Source organism: Pistacia vera, unplaced genomic scaffold, assembly GCF_008641045.1.
Source record: "Pistacia vera cultivar Batoury unplaced genomic scaffold, PisVer_v2 Contig524, whole genome shotgun sequence".
Lineage (NCBI taxonomy): Eukaryota > Viridiplantae > Streptophyta > Magnoliopsida > Sapindales > Anacardiaceae > Pistacia > Pistacia vera.
This window is the reverse complement of record NW_022196362.1, coordinates 1-17,972: the sequence shown is the minus strand read 5'-3', so window position 1 is coordinate 17,972 and position 17,972 is coordinate 1. Positions and strand designations below refer to the sequence as shown.

General features: G+C 36.7%; 3 protein-coding genes across 3 annotated transcripts; 2 read left to right on the top strand and 1 right to left on the bottom strand.

Moving 5' to 3' along the window:
- The first annotated feature begins 1,910 nt into the window (after window positions 1-1,910).
- LOC116106817 (protein transport protein Sec61 subunit gamma-like) lies at window positions 1,911-2,211 on the top strand. Its single transcript, XM_031393134.1, has 2 exons — window positions 1,911-2,004; window positions 2,096-2,211. Exons 1-2 carry the CDS (start codon window positions 1,911-1,913, stop codon window positions 2,209-2,211), a joined length of 210 nt encoding a protein of 69 aa, XP_031248994.1.
- A 10,051-nt stretch (window positions 2,212-12,262) lies between these two features.
- On the top strand, window positions 12,263-14,464 carry LOC116106825 (acetolactate synthase 3, chloroplastic-like). Its single transcript, XM_031393141.1, has one exon. It carries the CDS (start codon window positions 12,263-12,265, stop codon window positions 14,249-14,251), a length of 1,989 nt encoding a protein of 662 aa, XP_031249001.1. The 3' UTR covers window positions 14,252-14,464.
- Window positions 14,465-14,944: 480 nt separating this feature from the next.
- LOC116106901 lies at window positions 14,945-16,908 on the bottom strand. Its single transcript, XM_031393209.1, has 3 exons — window positions 16,297-16,908; window positions 16,094-16,186; window positions 14,945-16,010 (listed from the first exon to the last, which is right to left on the bottom strand). The coding sequence occupies exons 1-3, from the start codon at window positions 16,342-16,344 to the stop codon at window positions 15,063-15,065; spliced, it is 1,089 nt and encodes a 362-aa protein (XP_031249069.1). The 5' UTR covers window positions 16,345-16,908; the 3' UTR covers window positions 14,945-15,062.
- Between the last annotated feature and the right edge of the window lie 1,064 nt (window positions 16,909-17,972).

Genomic DNA, 17,972 nt, shown 5'->3' with positions numbered 1-17,972 from the left:
CGGATGCTAAGGTAGCAAATCCTACATCCACTGATTTGTATTAATATGGTGAGTCAGGTCGCTAAAGCGGACTGACTTACAAATGATTGAAAAGTAAAAACAGAGCCTCCTTTTGAGAGAGAGAGAGAGGGAGTTTAAATGTCAAAATGATCGAATCCCCTTAATGAAGGGGTCTTCCTCTTCTTATACCAAGCTGAATGCGTGTAATCATCATTAAATCCTTGGGTTGATGTGAATGTCAGGACATAATCTGGCTTTATGTCTCATTACCCATTTCCCAAGCTGATTTTACGCGATTTGGAGCAGGTAAGCGGACACGTGGGAGCTCCAGGGCGCTTGGCAGGCCTGACGTGCGCTTACCATTCTGACGGAAGCAGGCCACGTTTCGTCCGTGACTCCACGTCAACCCTTTATTTCCCAGGCATAACAGTAAGTAAGAGAATAATTTTAGATTTTATTTCCTGATCATATATATTTATTAATGGTTAAACTCAGATCGATCTAGAATCCTCATTTATGCACTATCTACCTGTGTCTTCATCAATCCTACAAGTATCAAATGTTTTGTAAAAATATCTTCAATAATTCTCTATAACACTTAAAAATCTTTTCTTACCCCAAAAAACACTTGTTTTTTATTTCCATAAGTAAACATATTCTGTTATTTCAAAGTATTTGACATAAGTAATACTACTTTAACTTAATTGCTTGGTGATATATAACTCTAATAAGGAATTAATCAAACCAACAAAATAATATTAGATTTTACATTATCAATCTAGTGATTTTATTAATTGCTTTCCCGAAATTATATTTTATATTCTTTTAACAATTATTAAATAATAATAATAATAATAACTTTTTAGACCACCAGACTACACCAAGGGGGCGTTTGGTTCGGAGAATGTTAGATTACTGGGAATGTTGGATTACTGGAAAAATAGATTACCTTGAACATTACTAGGAATCTTTAGGAAAATGTGTTTGGTTAGTTGGTGTATATGTTATATTAATATGTTTGGTTATAGGGAATAAATTGGTAGATATGTTATTTAAATTACTAAATTGTCCCCTTTTTAAATATTATTTTTATTATTAATTTTTGAATAATTTTTTAACCCCCAATATTTAAGATTTAGCTAAAACACCCCTGCTTATATAAAACTTTAATTTATGACGAAATCACCCCCACCTCTTCTCGCCGCCTGTCGCCATCGCAAACCACCGCCGGAAGTCTCCGAAAGTCCCCGTGAGTAGCTCACCGTGACTAAGAGGCTCCGAGATGGCTGTTTCTGGCCATATTGAAGCCTCCCGGAGCCTCCCACCGAATCTCGTTCTTTTTTAGGGACTCCGACGACTTTCCGGCGGCGGTCCGTGGTGTTTGGCCCGCTGTCGACGGTGGTGGCTGTGTGGTAGTGGTGGTCTGTAAATTGTTTTAAATATAAGGGCATTATTGTCCAAAATTTTAATTGAACAAGGGTAAAATTGAAATAGGATATTAATGTAAATTTCTTTTAAAATAGGGGCATTATTGTCCAAAATTTTTATTAATAAGGGATAAAATTGTAACAAAAAAAATAACTCTGGTAATTCAATATTAACTATAGTAACCATAATAACCACTATTGGTATTTAAAGATTACCGGTATCTTATATTACTTGATAACCGAACATGATAATCAAGTAATATAAGATCAGTTTCCCCTAATAATGTCAAATACCCCCTAAACGTTAAGGGTCAGTTTGGTCATACAAAAATCAGAGTCCACCACAGCAATTTTGACTGGTTACAGACACAGTAACAAACAAAAATCGGAAAAGCATTTGACATTACGCACTGAACGTGCCCCAAACAATCACCGCCTTCAACCTTCTTCTTTAATTTTCAGATCTGCATAAACATATCAGAAATGGACACTCTAGACTCCGTCATGGATCCTCTCAGAGAATTCTCCAAGGGCAGCGTCCGCCTTGTCAAGCGTTGCCACAAGCCTGATCGCAAAGGTCTATTTATTTATTTCTTTACTTATTTGTGTATATTTATTTGGTTTATGTTTTTGTAGTTCTGAAATTAGGGTTTTGTTTTGGTGTGTAGAATTCACTAAAGTCGCGTTCCGTACCGCCATTGGATTTGTGGTGATGGGATTTGTTGGATTTTTCGTTAAAATGATCTTCATTCCCATTAACAACATCATCGTTGGTTCTGCTTAGGTAATTCTTCCTATTTTTATCTTCTCCTTTTTTAATTGTATTCCTTTAATTAGGATTTACATGGTTGGTTGGATAATTGATGTGTGTATGATATTTGGATATTTTGAATTGGTTGACGTTTTGGTTCTGCCAATCTTATGTTATTATAATTTTAATATTCTTAGATATAAGTTTTATGTCGATGGTGTTGGAGACTTGGAGTTATAGGTCTCTTTTGGGTTTCGATGATTTTGGGAATGGCAGGTAATTGTTAATGAAATCTTGGAAACCATCTTTATGGATGAAGTTGCCTAATGCAATTTCCACCCAGAGGGTACTGACTCAGTGAACAATGGGTGTTTTGTAATATTACCTGTCATGTCTTGTATATTACTAAATTGATTTCTTGTTACTATTCATATGTTATTTTAATTTGGCCATTGAAGGTTAGAAGGACATGCTTATTATAAGTATGCCATCCCTTGGTTATTTTTCTCTGAATATAATGTATTTTTGTTCCTGTGTCAAACTCGATTGTCAATTTATTAGTGGTATTGTTATTGAGGTGGAGTATCCAGGAATTGAAGGATACTTAGAGGTTTAGTTTTGTTGACCCACTAGTTATAAATTGGTTCTAGAAAAGATCGTGAATTCATTAATGGCTTTTCATCTCCTGTAAACAGACAGGAGTAAAATTCAAGTGCAAATGATTAGAGTCACCTGGAGATTTGATAATTATGGCATTGGTGGATTGATGTGGGCATTCCCACTTCAGCAACCAGATGTTATTGTAGTCATTGAAGGGTGATTGAACTTTAGTTTGAGCCACACCATTTATATCTTCCCTAGTGATGAGGAAAAGTAATTGCTTGATTTTCCTTGTCCTTGGGTCTTTTCTGCTGGTGATTTGATATTGTTGAGTTATGTGAAAATGGTTCAAGTTTCTTTACTAAATGTGTTTATTGGTAATTGAATTTGAAATTGATGGGATTTCTGTACATGCTTTGATTTCACTGTCAGATTAACGGGAAGTTGTAGACAAAGCTTTCTGTTCTTTTCTTTTCCTTCTAACAAATGACAGCATCAAAATTGTTTCCTTGTAATCTTATCGGTATTACAATTAGACTGAGACTGGTTTTTGTTTACTTGCAAGCCTGGTTCGAAATTGAAGATAGCTAGGGGATGGAATCAGTCCAGCCAATTACAACTTGTATCCAAAGAGGTGCTTAGCATAGAGCAAACATTTGTCTTTTTTTTAGTTAAATGTATCAGTACTAGAGTTCAGCAGGGGACCGGTCCCAGGCCCATGAGAAAAACCAGGATCCGGACCAGGCCCTAGGCCTGGTCGGGACTGGTCCTATGGGCCCAGGATCGGTCCTATGGGTTTGGATAATTTTTTCCCCCCCCTGATATTTTTTTATATTTTAGGGGTGAAATGAAGTTTTATAGGGGGTTTTTAGTATTTTTTAGAGGTTGATTAGTAAGTTTCTAAAAATTTAATTAATTTTAAAAAATAATAAATTAATAGTTAATTTTAATTTTTAACATAAATGTAATATTCACATTTCACACATTCACGCTTCACAAATAAACAATTAAATAATTTTTTTTTATTAAATTATTCATCTTCAATGCCCACTTGCTCGATCCTTGAGGGGGGGCTGCATCAAGGTCCTGATCGCCTCTCTTAGACGTTCCACTTCCATTTCCACTTCCACTTCCACTTCCATTGTACCTGTTCTCATATAAAGAAAAAAACATATCCAATTTGTGTTTAAAGTCAATCAAATAAGACGCATAATCATATCCTAAATGCCGGCCTAACTCAGTAATTCTACTGTTAACTACGGATAATTTAAACCAAGGATCTAGAAAAATGACTAATCCATATAAGAACGGAATATTTAACCAATATTTCTTATATTTTTCTTCCATACTTAAAACAATTTCATGTAAAATGTTATCATATCTATATTGAGCAAAAGTTTTAGCAATTTGAACTAAAATATCTAACACTAAATTAGTAGTTGGATAATAAATACCAAATAATATATTAGTAGCATAATAAAAAATTTTAAGAAATGAATAAAAAAGTTCACAAACCGCCCAATCATCATAGTTGACAACTTCCTCTGGATGGTTCTTCCGATTGACGAAATCTGTAATTTGTTTTGCGGTTGGCAAAGCTTTTTCCAATATCAAGTAGGTAGAGTTCCAACGGATAGGCATGTCTGTACATAACTTCAAAGGTCGAACCGGTGGCTCCTTTTGCTTACAATATTTGACGTACTCCTGCTGTCTTTTATTGCTACCGTCGACGATAAATCCGATAGCTCTATGCACCCTCTCCATCTTTGAATGTATAGCATCTAAACCTGTTTTAACTATCAAATTGATGATGTGATAAGCACATCTCTGGTGATAAAATTTGCCTTCACCAAGCAGATCCAATCTCTTTTCAAATAAAGAGGTTGCCGCGGTGTTAGCAGCTGCATTATCAAGCGTTAGCGCTACAATTCTATCAATTAATAAATATTCTTGCAAAACTTCAAGAATTGTAAAATAAATAGTTTCAGCACTATGTTTTTCATATAATGGTTTAAAACCTATCAATTTTTGTTGTAAACCCCAATTATGATCTAAGAAATGTACTGTGACAGTTAAATCGGTTTTTGATCTACAAGCCCATATGTCTGATGTAAGTACAATATATATATTCCTAAAATTTTGAAATTCGTTTTTAAGTTTATTATTTATTTTGTTATAAAGTTTTAGTATATCTCTTCTACTTGTACTTCTTCTAACAGGGGTATATGATGGACAAAATGCAGTTTTAACCATATTAACAAAAAAAGGATTTTCAGATAAACAAATGGGAGAGTCCGTAGCAACTATATATCTTGCTATTTCCTCTCGTGCAACATGTGTATTGTATTGCCATGTTGAGAGAGTTGAGGATTGTGGATTAAAATTAAGTTGAGTTTGAATTTGTCTACCTGATCCGCTTGAAGATGCATTTATTTGGGGATGCTTCTTCTCTATGTGTCGTCGCATCGTCGAAGTCCCCTTCTCAGCGCCAATAATGGTTCCACATAAATTACATATCCCACACGATTCTTCCCCCTCCCCATTTGTCTTTGGCCGTTTTGATTTGGTGAAGTATCGCCAGACATCGGACACGACCCTCTTTGACGGTCGGGGGGGTTGGGCTATGTCCGTGCCCGTTGACTCGCAGCTCACATGTGTTTGGCTACACCTCGTCCCGGCCGAATGTGGTTGTGGAATTACAGCTGCATCCTCTGGAGGAAATGGTGAAAATGGATTGAAGGCTTCAATTTCTTCGGTGGATGGAACGTAAAACTCATTTGGGGAAGACATTATAAATTTATGATGAAATAATAAATAATTAAAATGGAAAGAAATTAAATAATAATATGAAATTATGATGATATTGAAAAATAGAAAAACATTTGAATAATATAAATAAATTATATGAATAAATTATAAATATAAATTGAATGAGAAATTGATTGGAGATTTGGAGTAGAGAGATTGAGAGAATGAAAGAATGAGAGATTGATTTGTGTGAAAAAAATAAAAGATTTTAGAGTTATTTATAGTGTAGTTGTGGGGAGGAAAATGAAAAAAAAAAAACTTATAATTAATAATATAATTATAACCGTTGGTTGCTGTGATCGTTGGCAGCCAACGGTTATAAAAAGTTAAAATACTTTTTTTGTTTTAAATAAATTTTGTAAAATTTTATTTTAGTCCTTGTAATTTATACTTATTTAAAATTAATAAGGGGTTTAATGTAATTTTACAAGGGACTAAAAGGATAAAATACAAAAAAAATTGGGCCCAGGCTCGGGCCCTCCTCCTTAGGCCTGGTCTCGTTTCCTATGACTAGTCCTAGGACCGGGTTTTGGGGCTAGGTTTTTAGGCCCAGTCCCAAATGCCCATCTCTACCTGCAACCATCAAGATAAAACAGCTTCAAAGAGATCCCAAATGTTCCATTCAACCGTGTTTATAAGTCCATTCAAAGTACCGATTAGAGCTGGGCATTTGGGACCAGGCCCAAAAGCCTAGCCCCAAAACCCGATCCTAGGAGGCCTGGTCCCAAAACGGGACCAGTTCCAAGGCCCAGGCCTGGGCCCAATTTTTTTTTTGTATTTTATCTTTTTAGTCCCCTGTAAAATGATATTAAACCCCTTATTAATTTTAAATAAGTATAAATTATAAGGGCTAAAATGAAAATTTTACAAAATTTATTAAAAAAAAAAAGTATTTTAACTTTTTATAATCGTTGGCTGCCAACGGTTATAATTATATTATTAATTATAATTTTTTTTTTCATTTTCCTCCCCACAACTACACTATAAATAACCCTAAAATCTTTTATTTTTTTCACACCAATCAATCTCTCATTCTTTCATTCTCTCAATCTCTCTACTCCAAATCTCCAATCAATTTCTCATTCAATTTATATTTATAATTTATTCATATAATTTATTTATATTATTCAAATGTTTTTCTATTTTTCAATATCATCATAATTTCATATTATTATTTAATTTCTTTTCATTTTAATTATTTATTATTTTATCATAAATTTATGATGTCTTCCCCAAACGAGTTTTACGTTCCATCCACTGAAGAAATTGAAGGCTTCAATCAATTTTCACAATTTCCTTCAGAAGAAGCAACTGCAATTTCACAACCACATTCGGTCGGGACGAGGTGTAACCAAACACATGCGAGCTGCGAGTCAACGGGCACGGGCATAGCCCAATCCCCCCGACTGTCAAAGAGGCTCGTGTCCGATGTCTGACGATACTTCGCCAAATCAAAACGGCCAAAGACAAATAGGGAGGGGGAAGAATCGTGTGGGATATGTAATTTATGTGGAACCATTATTGGCGCTGAGAAGTGGACTTCGACGATGCGACGACACATAGAGAAGAAGCATCCCCAAATAAATGCATCTTCAAGCGGATCAGGTAGACAAATTCAAACTCAACTTAATTTTAATCCACAATCCTCAACTCTCTCAACATGGCAATACAATACACATGTTGCACGAGAGGAAATAGCAAGATATATAGTTGCTACGGACTCTCCCATTTGTTTATCTGAAAATCCTTTTTTTGTTAATATGGTTAAAACTGCATTTTGTCCAGCATATACCCCTGTTAGTAGAAGTACAAGTAGAAGAGATATACTAAAACTTTATAACAAAATAAATAATAAACTTAAAAACGAATTTCAAAATTTTAGGAATATATCTATTGTACTTACATCAGACATATGGGCTTGTAGATCAAAAACCGATTTTTTAACTGTCACAGTACATTTCTTAGATCATAATTGGGGTTTACAACAAAAATTGATAGGTTTTAAACCATTATATGAAAAACATAGTGCTGAAACTATTTATTTTACGATTCTTGAAGTTTTGCAAGAATATTTATTAACTGATAGAGTTGTAGCGCTAACGCTTGATAATGCAACTGCTAACACCGCGACAATATCTTTATTTGAAAAGAAATTGGATCCGCTTGGTGAAGGCAAATTTTATCACCAGAGATGTGCTTGTCACATCATCAATTTGATAGTTAAAGCAGGTTTAGATACTATACATTCAAGGATTGAGAGGGTGCGTAGAGCTATCGGATTTATCGTCGGCGGTAGCAATAAAAGATGGCAGGAGTACGTCAAATATTGTAAGCAAGAGGAGCCACCGGTTCGACCTTTGAAGTTATGTACAGACATGCCTATCCGTTGGAACTCTACCTACTTGATGTTGGAAAAAGCTTTGCCAACCGCGAAACAAATTACAGATTTCGTCAACCGGAAGAACTATCCAGAGGAAGTTGTCAACTATGATGATTAGGCGGTTTGTGAACTTTTTTATTCATTTCTTAAACATTTTTATGATGCTACTAATACATTAAGTGGTATTTATTATCCAACTACTAATTTAGTGTTAGATATTTTAGTTCAAATTGCTAAAACTTTTGCTCAATATAGATATGATAACATTTTACATGAAATTGTTTTAAGTATGGAAGAAAAATATAAGAGATATTGATTAAATATTCCATTCTTATATGGATTAGGCCTTTTTCTAGATCATAGGTTTAAATTATCTATAGTTAACGGTGTAATTACTGAGTTAGGCCGGCATTTAGGATATGATTATACGTCTTATTTGATTGACTTTAAACCCAAATTGGATAGGCTTTTTTCTTTATATGAGAATAAGTACAATGGAAGTGGAAGTGGAACGTCTAGGAGAGGCGATCAGGACCTTGATGCAGCCCCCCCTCAAGGATTGAGCAAGTGGGCGTATGTGGAACGTGACGGAAGCTCCAGCTCGTACATACATAGACCAAATGAGCTGACTCGCTACCTACAGGTGGACCTGACCTTTATGACGATGAAGGACCAACTTGACATGGATATTCTTCAATGGTGGAACCAACATGAAAGTCGATTCCCCATTATATCCCAAATGGCATGTGACATTTTATCTGTGCCGGTTTCTACAATTGCATTCGAGTCAACATTTTTAACGAGTGGTCGGATTGTTGAAGACAGAAGATGTTCTTTAACCGATGAGATGATTGAAGTAATAACGTGTTTACAGGATTGGACTCATGCAGAAAGAAGACTACAACAACATCCTGAAGATCCCGAACTACTCGAACTCTTTAGGAATACAGATTTGAATAATGTAACTAGTGTTGACGATGAAATTGAAGATGAATAATTTAATAAAAAAAAAAATTATTTAATTGTTTATTTGTGAATGTGTGAAATGTGAATATTATATCTATGTTAAAAATTAAAATTAACTATTAATTTATTATTTTTTAAAATTAATTAAATTTTTTAGAAACCTACTAATCAACCCCTAAAAAATACTAAAAACCTCTATAAAACTTCATTTCGCCCCTAAAATATAAAAAAAATATCAGGGGGGAAAAAAATTATCCAAACCCATAGGACCGGTCCTAGGCCCATAGGACCAGTCCCGACCAAGCCTGGGCCTGGTCCGGGTCCTGGTTTTTCTCATGGGCCTGGGATCGGTACCAGGCCCATGAGTGACTGGTCCCTGCCCAGCTCTAGTTGCAGGCAACATGAGCATTAATTCATTTGTTTTTGCTCCATATACTTGTCTGCTGGGCCCGTTTGGGACTGGTCCCTGCCCAGCTCTAGTTGCAGGCAACATTAGCATTAATTCATTTGTTTTTGCTCCATATACTTGTCTGCTTTTAGTTTGGGCTATGATGGTACATTCAAGGAGGTAAAATATGAAGCTCAAGTTCAAGATCACTCGTAAAATTAGACCATTATTGAACTAGCTAACTTGCCCCAAGAATCTGAATAAGTTGATAATTCATTTGGAATTCAGTTGAGATTATTAGACAGATTAGAGAGTACTTTCTTATTGTCAAATATTTACAATTAATCGGTATTCAAATCTTTGAGTAAGATAGAAAGTTGAAATTTATTTTAACGTAAAGAACGTAAATATAGAGAGTTTGGCCAAACGCAATTGGGACAAATATTTTTACTCGCCAAAGAGAGTAAACGATTAGAGAGTACTCTCTTACTCAATGAAGTCATTTTTTAGCAAATGCACTTATATGTCTCTAAGAGGGCGTTTGTTTCAGGGAATATTGGATTACTGAAAAGTTAGATTACCTTGAAGATTACTAGGAATTTTTAAGAAAATGTGTTTGATTAATTGGTAGGTATGTTATATTAATATGTTTGATTGGGAAGAATAAATTGGTGGGTATATTATTTAAATTACTGAATTGTCCTATAATTAAATATTATTATTATATTATTTTTTAATTGATTATTATTTGGATTATATAACTCCCCTGCATTTAAAAACTTAGCAAAAACAACCCCATAATAAAAGTTTGGAAAATCAACAAAGCACCCCTACCAACGCAGCCACTGACGGCCGCGGGCAACCACCGTAGGCCGCCGACAACCTAACGGTGCACGGAAGGCAGAAAATGGCCAGACGTGACAGATTTGGTCGTCAATGGCCATTGATCTGGCCGTTGACGACCAAATCGATGACGGATCTGGCCATTTTCGGCCAAATATCTGGCCGCAAATGGCCATATCGACGCATGGAGGCCATTTTTGGCCTTCCATGCGCTGTTCCGACGGTGGCTGGCCGCCGCAGTGGTTGCCCGTGGCAAGTGGGTGGGGTTGGTGGCTTGGGTGAGATGCAATTTGTTTTAAATTCAAGGGTAATTTTGTCCAAAAAGTTAATTAAAAGCTATGTTTATGTAAATAAATTTAAAAATAAGGGCATTATTGTCTTAAAATTTTATTAATAAGTGATAAAATTGTAACAAAAAAAGATAACTCTGGTAATCTTAGAATACCTAAGAAAATAAAGGTAATCATATTACCTCTTGTATTACCAATAGTAACTATTATGGGGGCGTTTGAATCATATAATGTTTTATGATAGGGGTATATTATATTAACGGAAAGAAATATCACCTTGAAAATTACTGGAATGTGTAGAAAATGTGTTTGGTTGGTTCGAAAAAATTGGTGAATAATATGTTTGGTTGGGAGGACAAATAGATAGGTATGTTATATAGATTACTAAATTGCCCTCCTTTTTAAATATTAATATAATAGCATTTTTTATTATTATTTTTTGAATTACTTTTAACCCTCTACATTTAAAATTTTGCTAAAACACCCCAGCCATATAAAACTTTAATTTATAGCAAAATCACCCCCACCCACACCAAGCCACTACCGGTAGCCAGCCACCACTACCGGCCATCGTAAATAGTCGACGGAATGGTGCACGATTGGCCGTATATGGTCGGTCGTGTGTCGACAAGGCCGGAAATGGCCATGGATCACAAATTCATGGCTTTTTCACAGCCAGATCTATGGTCATTTCACGGCCAAAGATGTGGCTATGAAATGGCCATAGATCTGGTAGTGGAAAGGCCAGATCTTCAGCCAAAGATCTAGCCTTTTCACAACCAGATCTTTAGCCGTGAGACGGCCATAGAAATGTCAAATTTGGCCGTTTTCGGCCATGGATCTATCATCCATGGCCGAAAAAAGCCTTATCGGCACACAACCAGCCAGATTCTGCCAGTCGTGCACCATTACGGTAACTGACGCCGGCAGTCGACAGTGGTGAGTCATGGCCAGCGGTGGTCTTGGGTGGATGGGGATATTTTATTAACTTTTAAACTTTTTTGTGGCTGGAGTGCTTTAACTAATTTCTCAAATGTAAAAGGGTTGGGCTAATTGTTTTTTGGTAGATATTTGAGGGCAATTGTATCCGAAATAGTTTTTAATTAAGGGCAAAATGGGAAGAAAAATCATATTACCCCGATAATGTTTTAATAACAGCCTCTAGCAAGATAATAAGATTACCCTCACATTACCAACAGTAACAACTATTTGCAATAAAAGATTACGGTAATATTTTATTACTTACAAATCAAACACATGAACTTTACAAAATAAACGAATATTATCCCCATTATCTTATTTACCCCCAATCCAAACGGTTTGAAGATTATCGATATCTTATATTACTTGATAATCAAACATGATAATCAAATAATATAAGATGACTTAACCTTAATAATCTCGCATAACCCCAACCAAACGTCCCCTGATAGTGTTGTCAACTTGGTAATATTACAGAAACAAACAAGCAGTGTCACATGATCGCTGGTAAAATATATAATAATAATTATAATAAAATACAGAGGATAAATATAGCTTGGTCTGATACGAATCTAAAGTAATTAAAAATGAACAAAAAGACATAACAGTCTACCAACACTAGATAAATAAACCACACAACTTTCAATTTCCATGCTTACCCAAAAAAGACAAACAAATTCTTAGGGATAATATCGTAAATCTAATATCTTCTCCCCATTGAATCTATTTTAAAGGATTCGTGGCCACCCTGAAATCTCCCTCTCTCGCCGCACACACAAAACCCCTCCAATTGCAGCAGCCTCCGTTGTCTTGTGCATGTATTCTACAATGGCGGCTTCTTCTTCCGCCACTCGCGCCGCTTTCATCAAGCCCTCATCGTTCATCTCCTCCACTACTACTAACAATAACAAATCTTCATTACCCGTTTCAAGATCCATTCTCCCCGTTTCTTATACCCGCCAAAACCCCTCTCTCCACATCACAAACTCTGTCCCCAAACCCTTCGCCACTTCAGCTTCCACCACAACCCCAACACCGACAACAACAATCCCATTAACAAAACTTCCTCCCAGATTTTCGCCCGATGAACCCCGCAAGGGTGCCGACATCCTTGTTGAAGCTCTCGAACGCGAGGGTGTCACTGATGTCTTCGCTTACCCTGGTGGGGCTTCAATGGAGATCCATCAAGCTCTCACGCGCTCTAATATCATTCGGAACGTTCTCCCTCGCCACGAGCAAGGTGGAGTCTTTGCTGCTGAGGGGTACGCGCGTTCCTCAGGAAAACCTGGAGTTTGTATTGCCACGTCAGGACCCGGTGCCACCAATTTAGTGAGCGGACTCGCTGACGCGCTTCTCGATAGCGTTCCGGTGGTAGCAATCACTGGCCAGGTGCCACGTAGGATGATCGGTACGGACGCGTTTCAAGAGACCCCAATTGTGGAGGTAACTCGGTCTATTACAAAACATAATTATCTTGTGCTTGATGTTGATGACATTCCTAGGATTGTTAGTGAGGCATTTTTCTTAGCAACCTCGGGTCGGCCCGGCCCGGTTTTGATTGACGTACCCAAAGATATTCAACAACAGTTGGCGGTTCCTAATTGGAACCAACAAATTAGATTGCCTGGTTATACGTCTAGATTGCCTAAAGACCCCAATGAGGAACTGTTGGAGCAGATTGTGAGGTTGGTATCGGAGTCGCAGAAACCAGTGTTGTATGTTGGTGGTGGGTGTTTGAATTCTAGTGAGGAGTTAAGGAGGTTTGTTGAACTCACGGGGATACCTGTAGCTAGTACTTTGATGGGTCTGGGTTCATATCCTAGTTCTGACAAGTTATCATTGCAAATGCTTGGAATGCATGGGACTGTTTATGCTAATTATGCTGTAGATAAAAGTGATTTGTTGCTTGCATTTGGGGTTAGGTTTGATGACCGGGTGACAGGGAAGCTTGAGGCTTTTGCTGGCCGAGCCAAGATTGTTCACATTGATATTGATTCAGCTGAGATTGGCAAGAATAAGCAGCCTCACTTGTCAGTCTGTGGAGATGTGAAGTTGGCGTTAAAGGGAATAAACAAGTTGTTGGAGAGTAAAGCTGGTAGTGTTAAGTTTGATTTTTCGGCTTGGAGGGAGGAGCTTGATGAGCAGAAAGCAAAATACCCATTGAGTTTTAAGACGTTTGAGGAAGCGATTCCTCCACAGTATGCAATTCAGGTTCTTGATGAGTTAACTGATGGAAACGCAATTATTAGTACTGGTGTCGGGCAGCATCAGATGTGGGCTGCTCAGTTTTACAAGTATAAGAGACCTCGCCAGTGGTTAACATCTGGAGGACTAGGAGCTATGGGTTTTGGATTGCCTGCTGCTATTGGAGCTGCTGTTGCAAACCCTGGTGCAGTTGTGGTAGATATTGATGGTGATGGGAGTTTTATTATGAATGTCCAGGAACTGGCAACTATCAAGGTAGAGAATCTCCCCATTAAGATAATGCTGTTGAATAATCAGCACTTGGGCATGGTGGTGCAATGGGAGGATAGGTTTTACAAGGCAAACAGGGCTCATACATATCTGGGAGATCCATCAAGAGAGTCAGAAATATTCCCAAATATGTTGAAGTTTGCAGAAGCCTGTGGAATCCCTGCAGCACGTGTCACAAGGAAGGAAGATCTTAGAGCTGCAATTCAGACAATGTTGGACACTCCTGGACCATACCTTCTGGATGTCATTGTTCCCCATCAAGAGCATGTCCTTCCTATGATTCCCAGCGGTGGAGCCTTTAAAGATGTGATCACAGAAGGTGATGGGAGAAGAAAGTATTGATCACAGAAGCGGCAAATCTGTTTCTTTGGCAATGTATTATGTTTTGAGGAATTGTAGGCTTAGCATGAGTGGCACTCTTTTCATCTTGCATGTTAGTATTAAAGGACTAATGTTTGTTTTATGGACAAACTGGGCAAACTGTACTTGCTTCTCTATAATTATTAGTTTGTTTATGTATCTAGTAGTTTGTTCTATTTGTTTTTTTCTCTCCCATTTAATGTTGTATTTTCTCCAAATTGAGATGCTCTCTTTTCCCATGTAGACAGTATAAGCGGTACATTAATCTCATACATAAAGGATCCAGCAAGGTAAACGAGATGCAAGTCTTTGATGATAATATTTTGCATGGACTGGATCAATAAGTTTTAATGTTCTTTAAATTGAATGATTCAGTGCTGCGTATAATTGGGGCCATAGGTTATATGTTCTTTAAATTGAATGCCTCAGTGCTGCTTATAATTGGGGCCATAGGTTATCTTCTCTGTTTTTCAATTGTTACAGGTTTTATTTATATGATCTTTAATTAATTGCAATTAATGCAACGATTATTAGCTAGAGAAGACCAAATTACTATGAAGAATGAGCTTCCGACTTTTGAGGACAACTTTACTCCCTACTCTCATTAAGATATTGTAACGCCACTTTCCTTGAAAATTGATTACATGTTGTCAATTAGGATTCTATTTTCTCTGAAAGATTATTCATTTCATTAGCAAAACTAATATTTACTCTCTTGGATCTCCAAAATTCAAACATGTTTTCAACAAAGTTTAAACACATTAAACATACTTATGTATAAGCACACCCCTTGTCACTTATTGGCCTGAGTTGAAATTGTTGTTGAAGTATCAAAGGATTTCCTCCTGATGAGAAGACAAGTGATCCTTGAAGGCTGTGCATGTGTATTTTCAATACTACATAACACAAAATCAGGCCTGTGAAGCGCAAGATTTAGCCGATCCTTCCCAACAACAAATGCAGTGGCGTCAAGCAGAACATGCCATGAGTTCCTGTGAGCTTCTGAAACCCAATGCATTGAATAACGTGTCCCATTGACATCAGCTGGATATGAGAATAACCCTTTTGGGGTGTGCTTGCATTTTCTCCTAAAATACTGGCTAAGCTGTGATCCCTTGATCCTCAAGTCCAACCATGTCTCTGGTGCCAATATAACTTTTGATTCTTTGAAACTGGCAAATTCTCTTACGTAATCCATTTCTTCACCAATAATGCTCATGTAGAAGTTACCTCTGAAGAAAGGGTAGCTTTCCCCAACTAACATCATTGCATCCTTGTGGTTTGGAGTGAAAAGAACAAGATACTCACTATCAGGTAATCCACAATGATTCAAAACTTTGTTTCGAGCTTGGATTTCAGGAATTGAGATGAAACTTCCAGGAAAAGAGGATTTCTTGGTGAGTATATCTAGCAATCTTGATGGCTCCAACTGGGTTCTGTCTAAATCAGGGAGATTGCTCCCAGAGGAGGGTGTGGAGGGATCTCTAAAACCACCACTTCTAGGCGACTTTCGCTTGTCTTCAGGAGCGATTTCTGAGGTCTCTTCACTGATACAAAGACTAGAGAGATCTACTTTTTCTCCTTCAACAAGGCCAGCATATTGAGGGTACTTTGCCAAGACATATTGTTCAACATATTGCATTTCTGTTGGTGTGATTGGACCTGACCATCTGAGGTCAAGTCCATGGAGTGTTGATATGGCTTCAGCTACGATATGTGCAGGAATAACAGTATGTGCTTTCTGTTTAATCAAAATTATTAATTAGAGACAGAAATTTGGAGGAACTCATAAAACGAGAAATCAATTGAAGCTGAAATTTGTACCTTGATAACCATACTGCTTGCTCTGCCATTTTCTATCGGTGATTTGGGAACAGAAGCAAAAAGGGATCCTTTATATTCACCGTCCGTCAAGTCCTAAACAGTCAAAGTTTCAATCAGAATTTCTGAAGCTTTTGCGATGATAACTTTGTAAAAACAGCCTCTAAATCAAGTATGATCAGTGATATTGAATTTTAAATTGATACCTTAGATCCAGCATGTGAAACAATCTGCTCCGCAGTGTTCCTCCCCATAATTCTAATTATCTGCACCTCTCATAAACATACAAAATAGGTTTGTTTATGAGCCAATAACCGATAATTCGGGCAGGTATAATGAATAAGAGACAATATTTGGGAGGAAAAACAGAGGTATGTATGCTGAAAATACCCTGCCAAAACACCTCTGAAAGTGCTCTTTGTACAGAAGTGTGTCCAAACCCACAAGACGTTCCAGGCAATTAAGCTATATATAAGTGATGAAGATAATGGAACCCAGAAAAAGCAGAAAGGTAAAATCAAGCTAAAACTATCAAATAATTCTTCAAGTTAATTTGAACAGTTGAACACAAGTTGGCATACTGAATATAAACTAGAGAAGCTACTCGAAGGAAGAAATAGGTGGAATGGATGAAAAAATAGAGGCAGGTGTGAAGAGAAGACCGAGCCAAACTAAAACAATTCTTGTTGCAGATGTGGAAATCTAAAGTAAGATATTAAAGAAATCAAGAGAAAACACGCCGACTATGACAAAAGCAATGCTCTGAAACAGGGAACCTTGAAACATTATAACCATTTGAACACGGTAACCATGGTTGAGAGATTTTCTTCAACAAGAATACGAGTGGCTTGATTATTAGATTAGAAATTAAACTATTGTTAAACTCTATCAATCCGACTAAGCAATAGTTGGACTAAACTTGAATTATTTAGTCCTATAATGAAATGGCAACAAACCTCATAATATATTAAATTGTGAATTTAACGTCAGCCTGTGAATTAAAAATCTTGATAGGAAAGCGACTTGGATAGTATATTGGTTGAAATGTAGAAAGTACAGATGGGAATTGGAATCACGAGGCTGATGACTAGGCTTGGAGTCTACTGCAGCCAAGCTTGGAATATGATCTTCTTCAACAAATTAAAAACAGAGCGTAAATAAAAACAGACGAAACCATGACCCCATTTCCTACATTTACAATAGTGAAGAATGGAAAAGCTTTCTTAACCACCGCAAGTCCAACCCCTTCTTCAAGTTACCAATGGCAATCAGTGACCCACAAGGTAATGTCATTATTCGAGGGAATAGCAACAGAAAAATGTTATCATTCTGATTTCTGATATCATAATATATTTCCTTATTAAAGGTCATAAAAGACATGATTTTAATATGTTTCTTCAGTATTAAAAAAAAAAAAAAATGATTTATATTGTTTCGGTATAAACAATGTGTTGGAGGAGAATGAGAAAGGAATGATGCCGTTCAAAGATACCACCAACAAAAGATAACATGTAGACAAGGTGATGAAAACAACATTATTTTTATGAGCAAATTGCTTGTAGGATGATATTTAACAATTATATTATTGCATCACTAATATTAGTGGGAAAGGTTGAACCTAAGTGCTTGATATTTGTATTATTTTAAACATGGTTATTAGCTGTGCCTCTCAATCGGAGTAAATATTATTAAGTCTTTAAACAAAGTCCGTCCCGCTGTTGAAGTTTTCGGCTCGCGGCTTTCGGGGAAACTCCCTACTCCTCCATAGTTACCCCTTGAAAAGGACTGAAATACTTAAATAAATTTCTTTGTTTCCGTTTCTCATTGACTAACCCTTGTATTTCGTTATCTTGAATGGGGGTGATTATCACAGTCCCTCTAA

What these genes read in the sequence shown, in the direction of transcription:
- LOC116106817 (XM_031393134.1), top strand. Translation starts at nt 1,911, where the DNA reads ATGGACACTCTAGACTCCGTCATGGATCCTCTCAGAGAATTCTCCAAG. An exon ending in CCACAAGCCTGATCGCAAAG is followed by an intron (nt 2,005 to 2,095) that starts GTCTATTTATTT and finishes TTTGGTGTGTAG; the next exon opens with AATTCACTAAAGTCGCGTTC.
- LOC116106825 (XM_031393141.1), top strand. Translation starts at nt 12,263, where the DNA reads ATGGCGGCTTCTTCTTCCGCCACTCGCGCCGCTTTCATCAAGCCCTCA.
- LOC116106901 (XM_031393209.1), bottom strand. Translation starts at nt 16,344, where the DNA reads ATGGGGAGGAACACTGCGGAGCAGATTGTTTCACATGCTGGATCTAAG. An exon ending in TTTCACATGCTGGATCTAAG is followed by an intron (nt 16,187 to 16,296) that starts GTATCAATTTAA and finishes TTGACTGTTTAG; the next exon opens with GACTTGACGGACGGTGAATA. An exon ending in CAAGCAGTATGGTTATCAAG is followed by an intron (nt 16,011 to 16,093) that starts GTACAAATTTCA and finishes TTGATTAAACAG; the next exon opens with AAAGCACATACTGTTATTCC.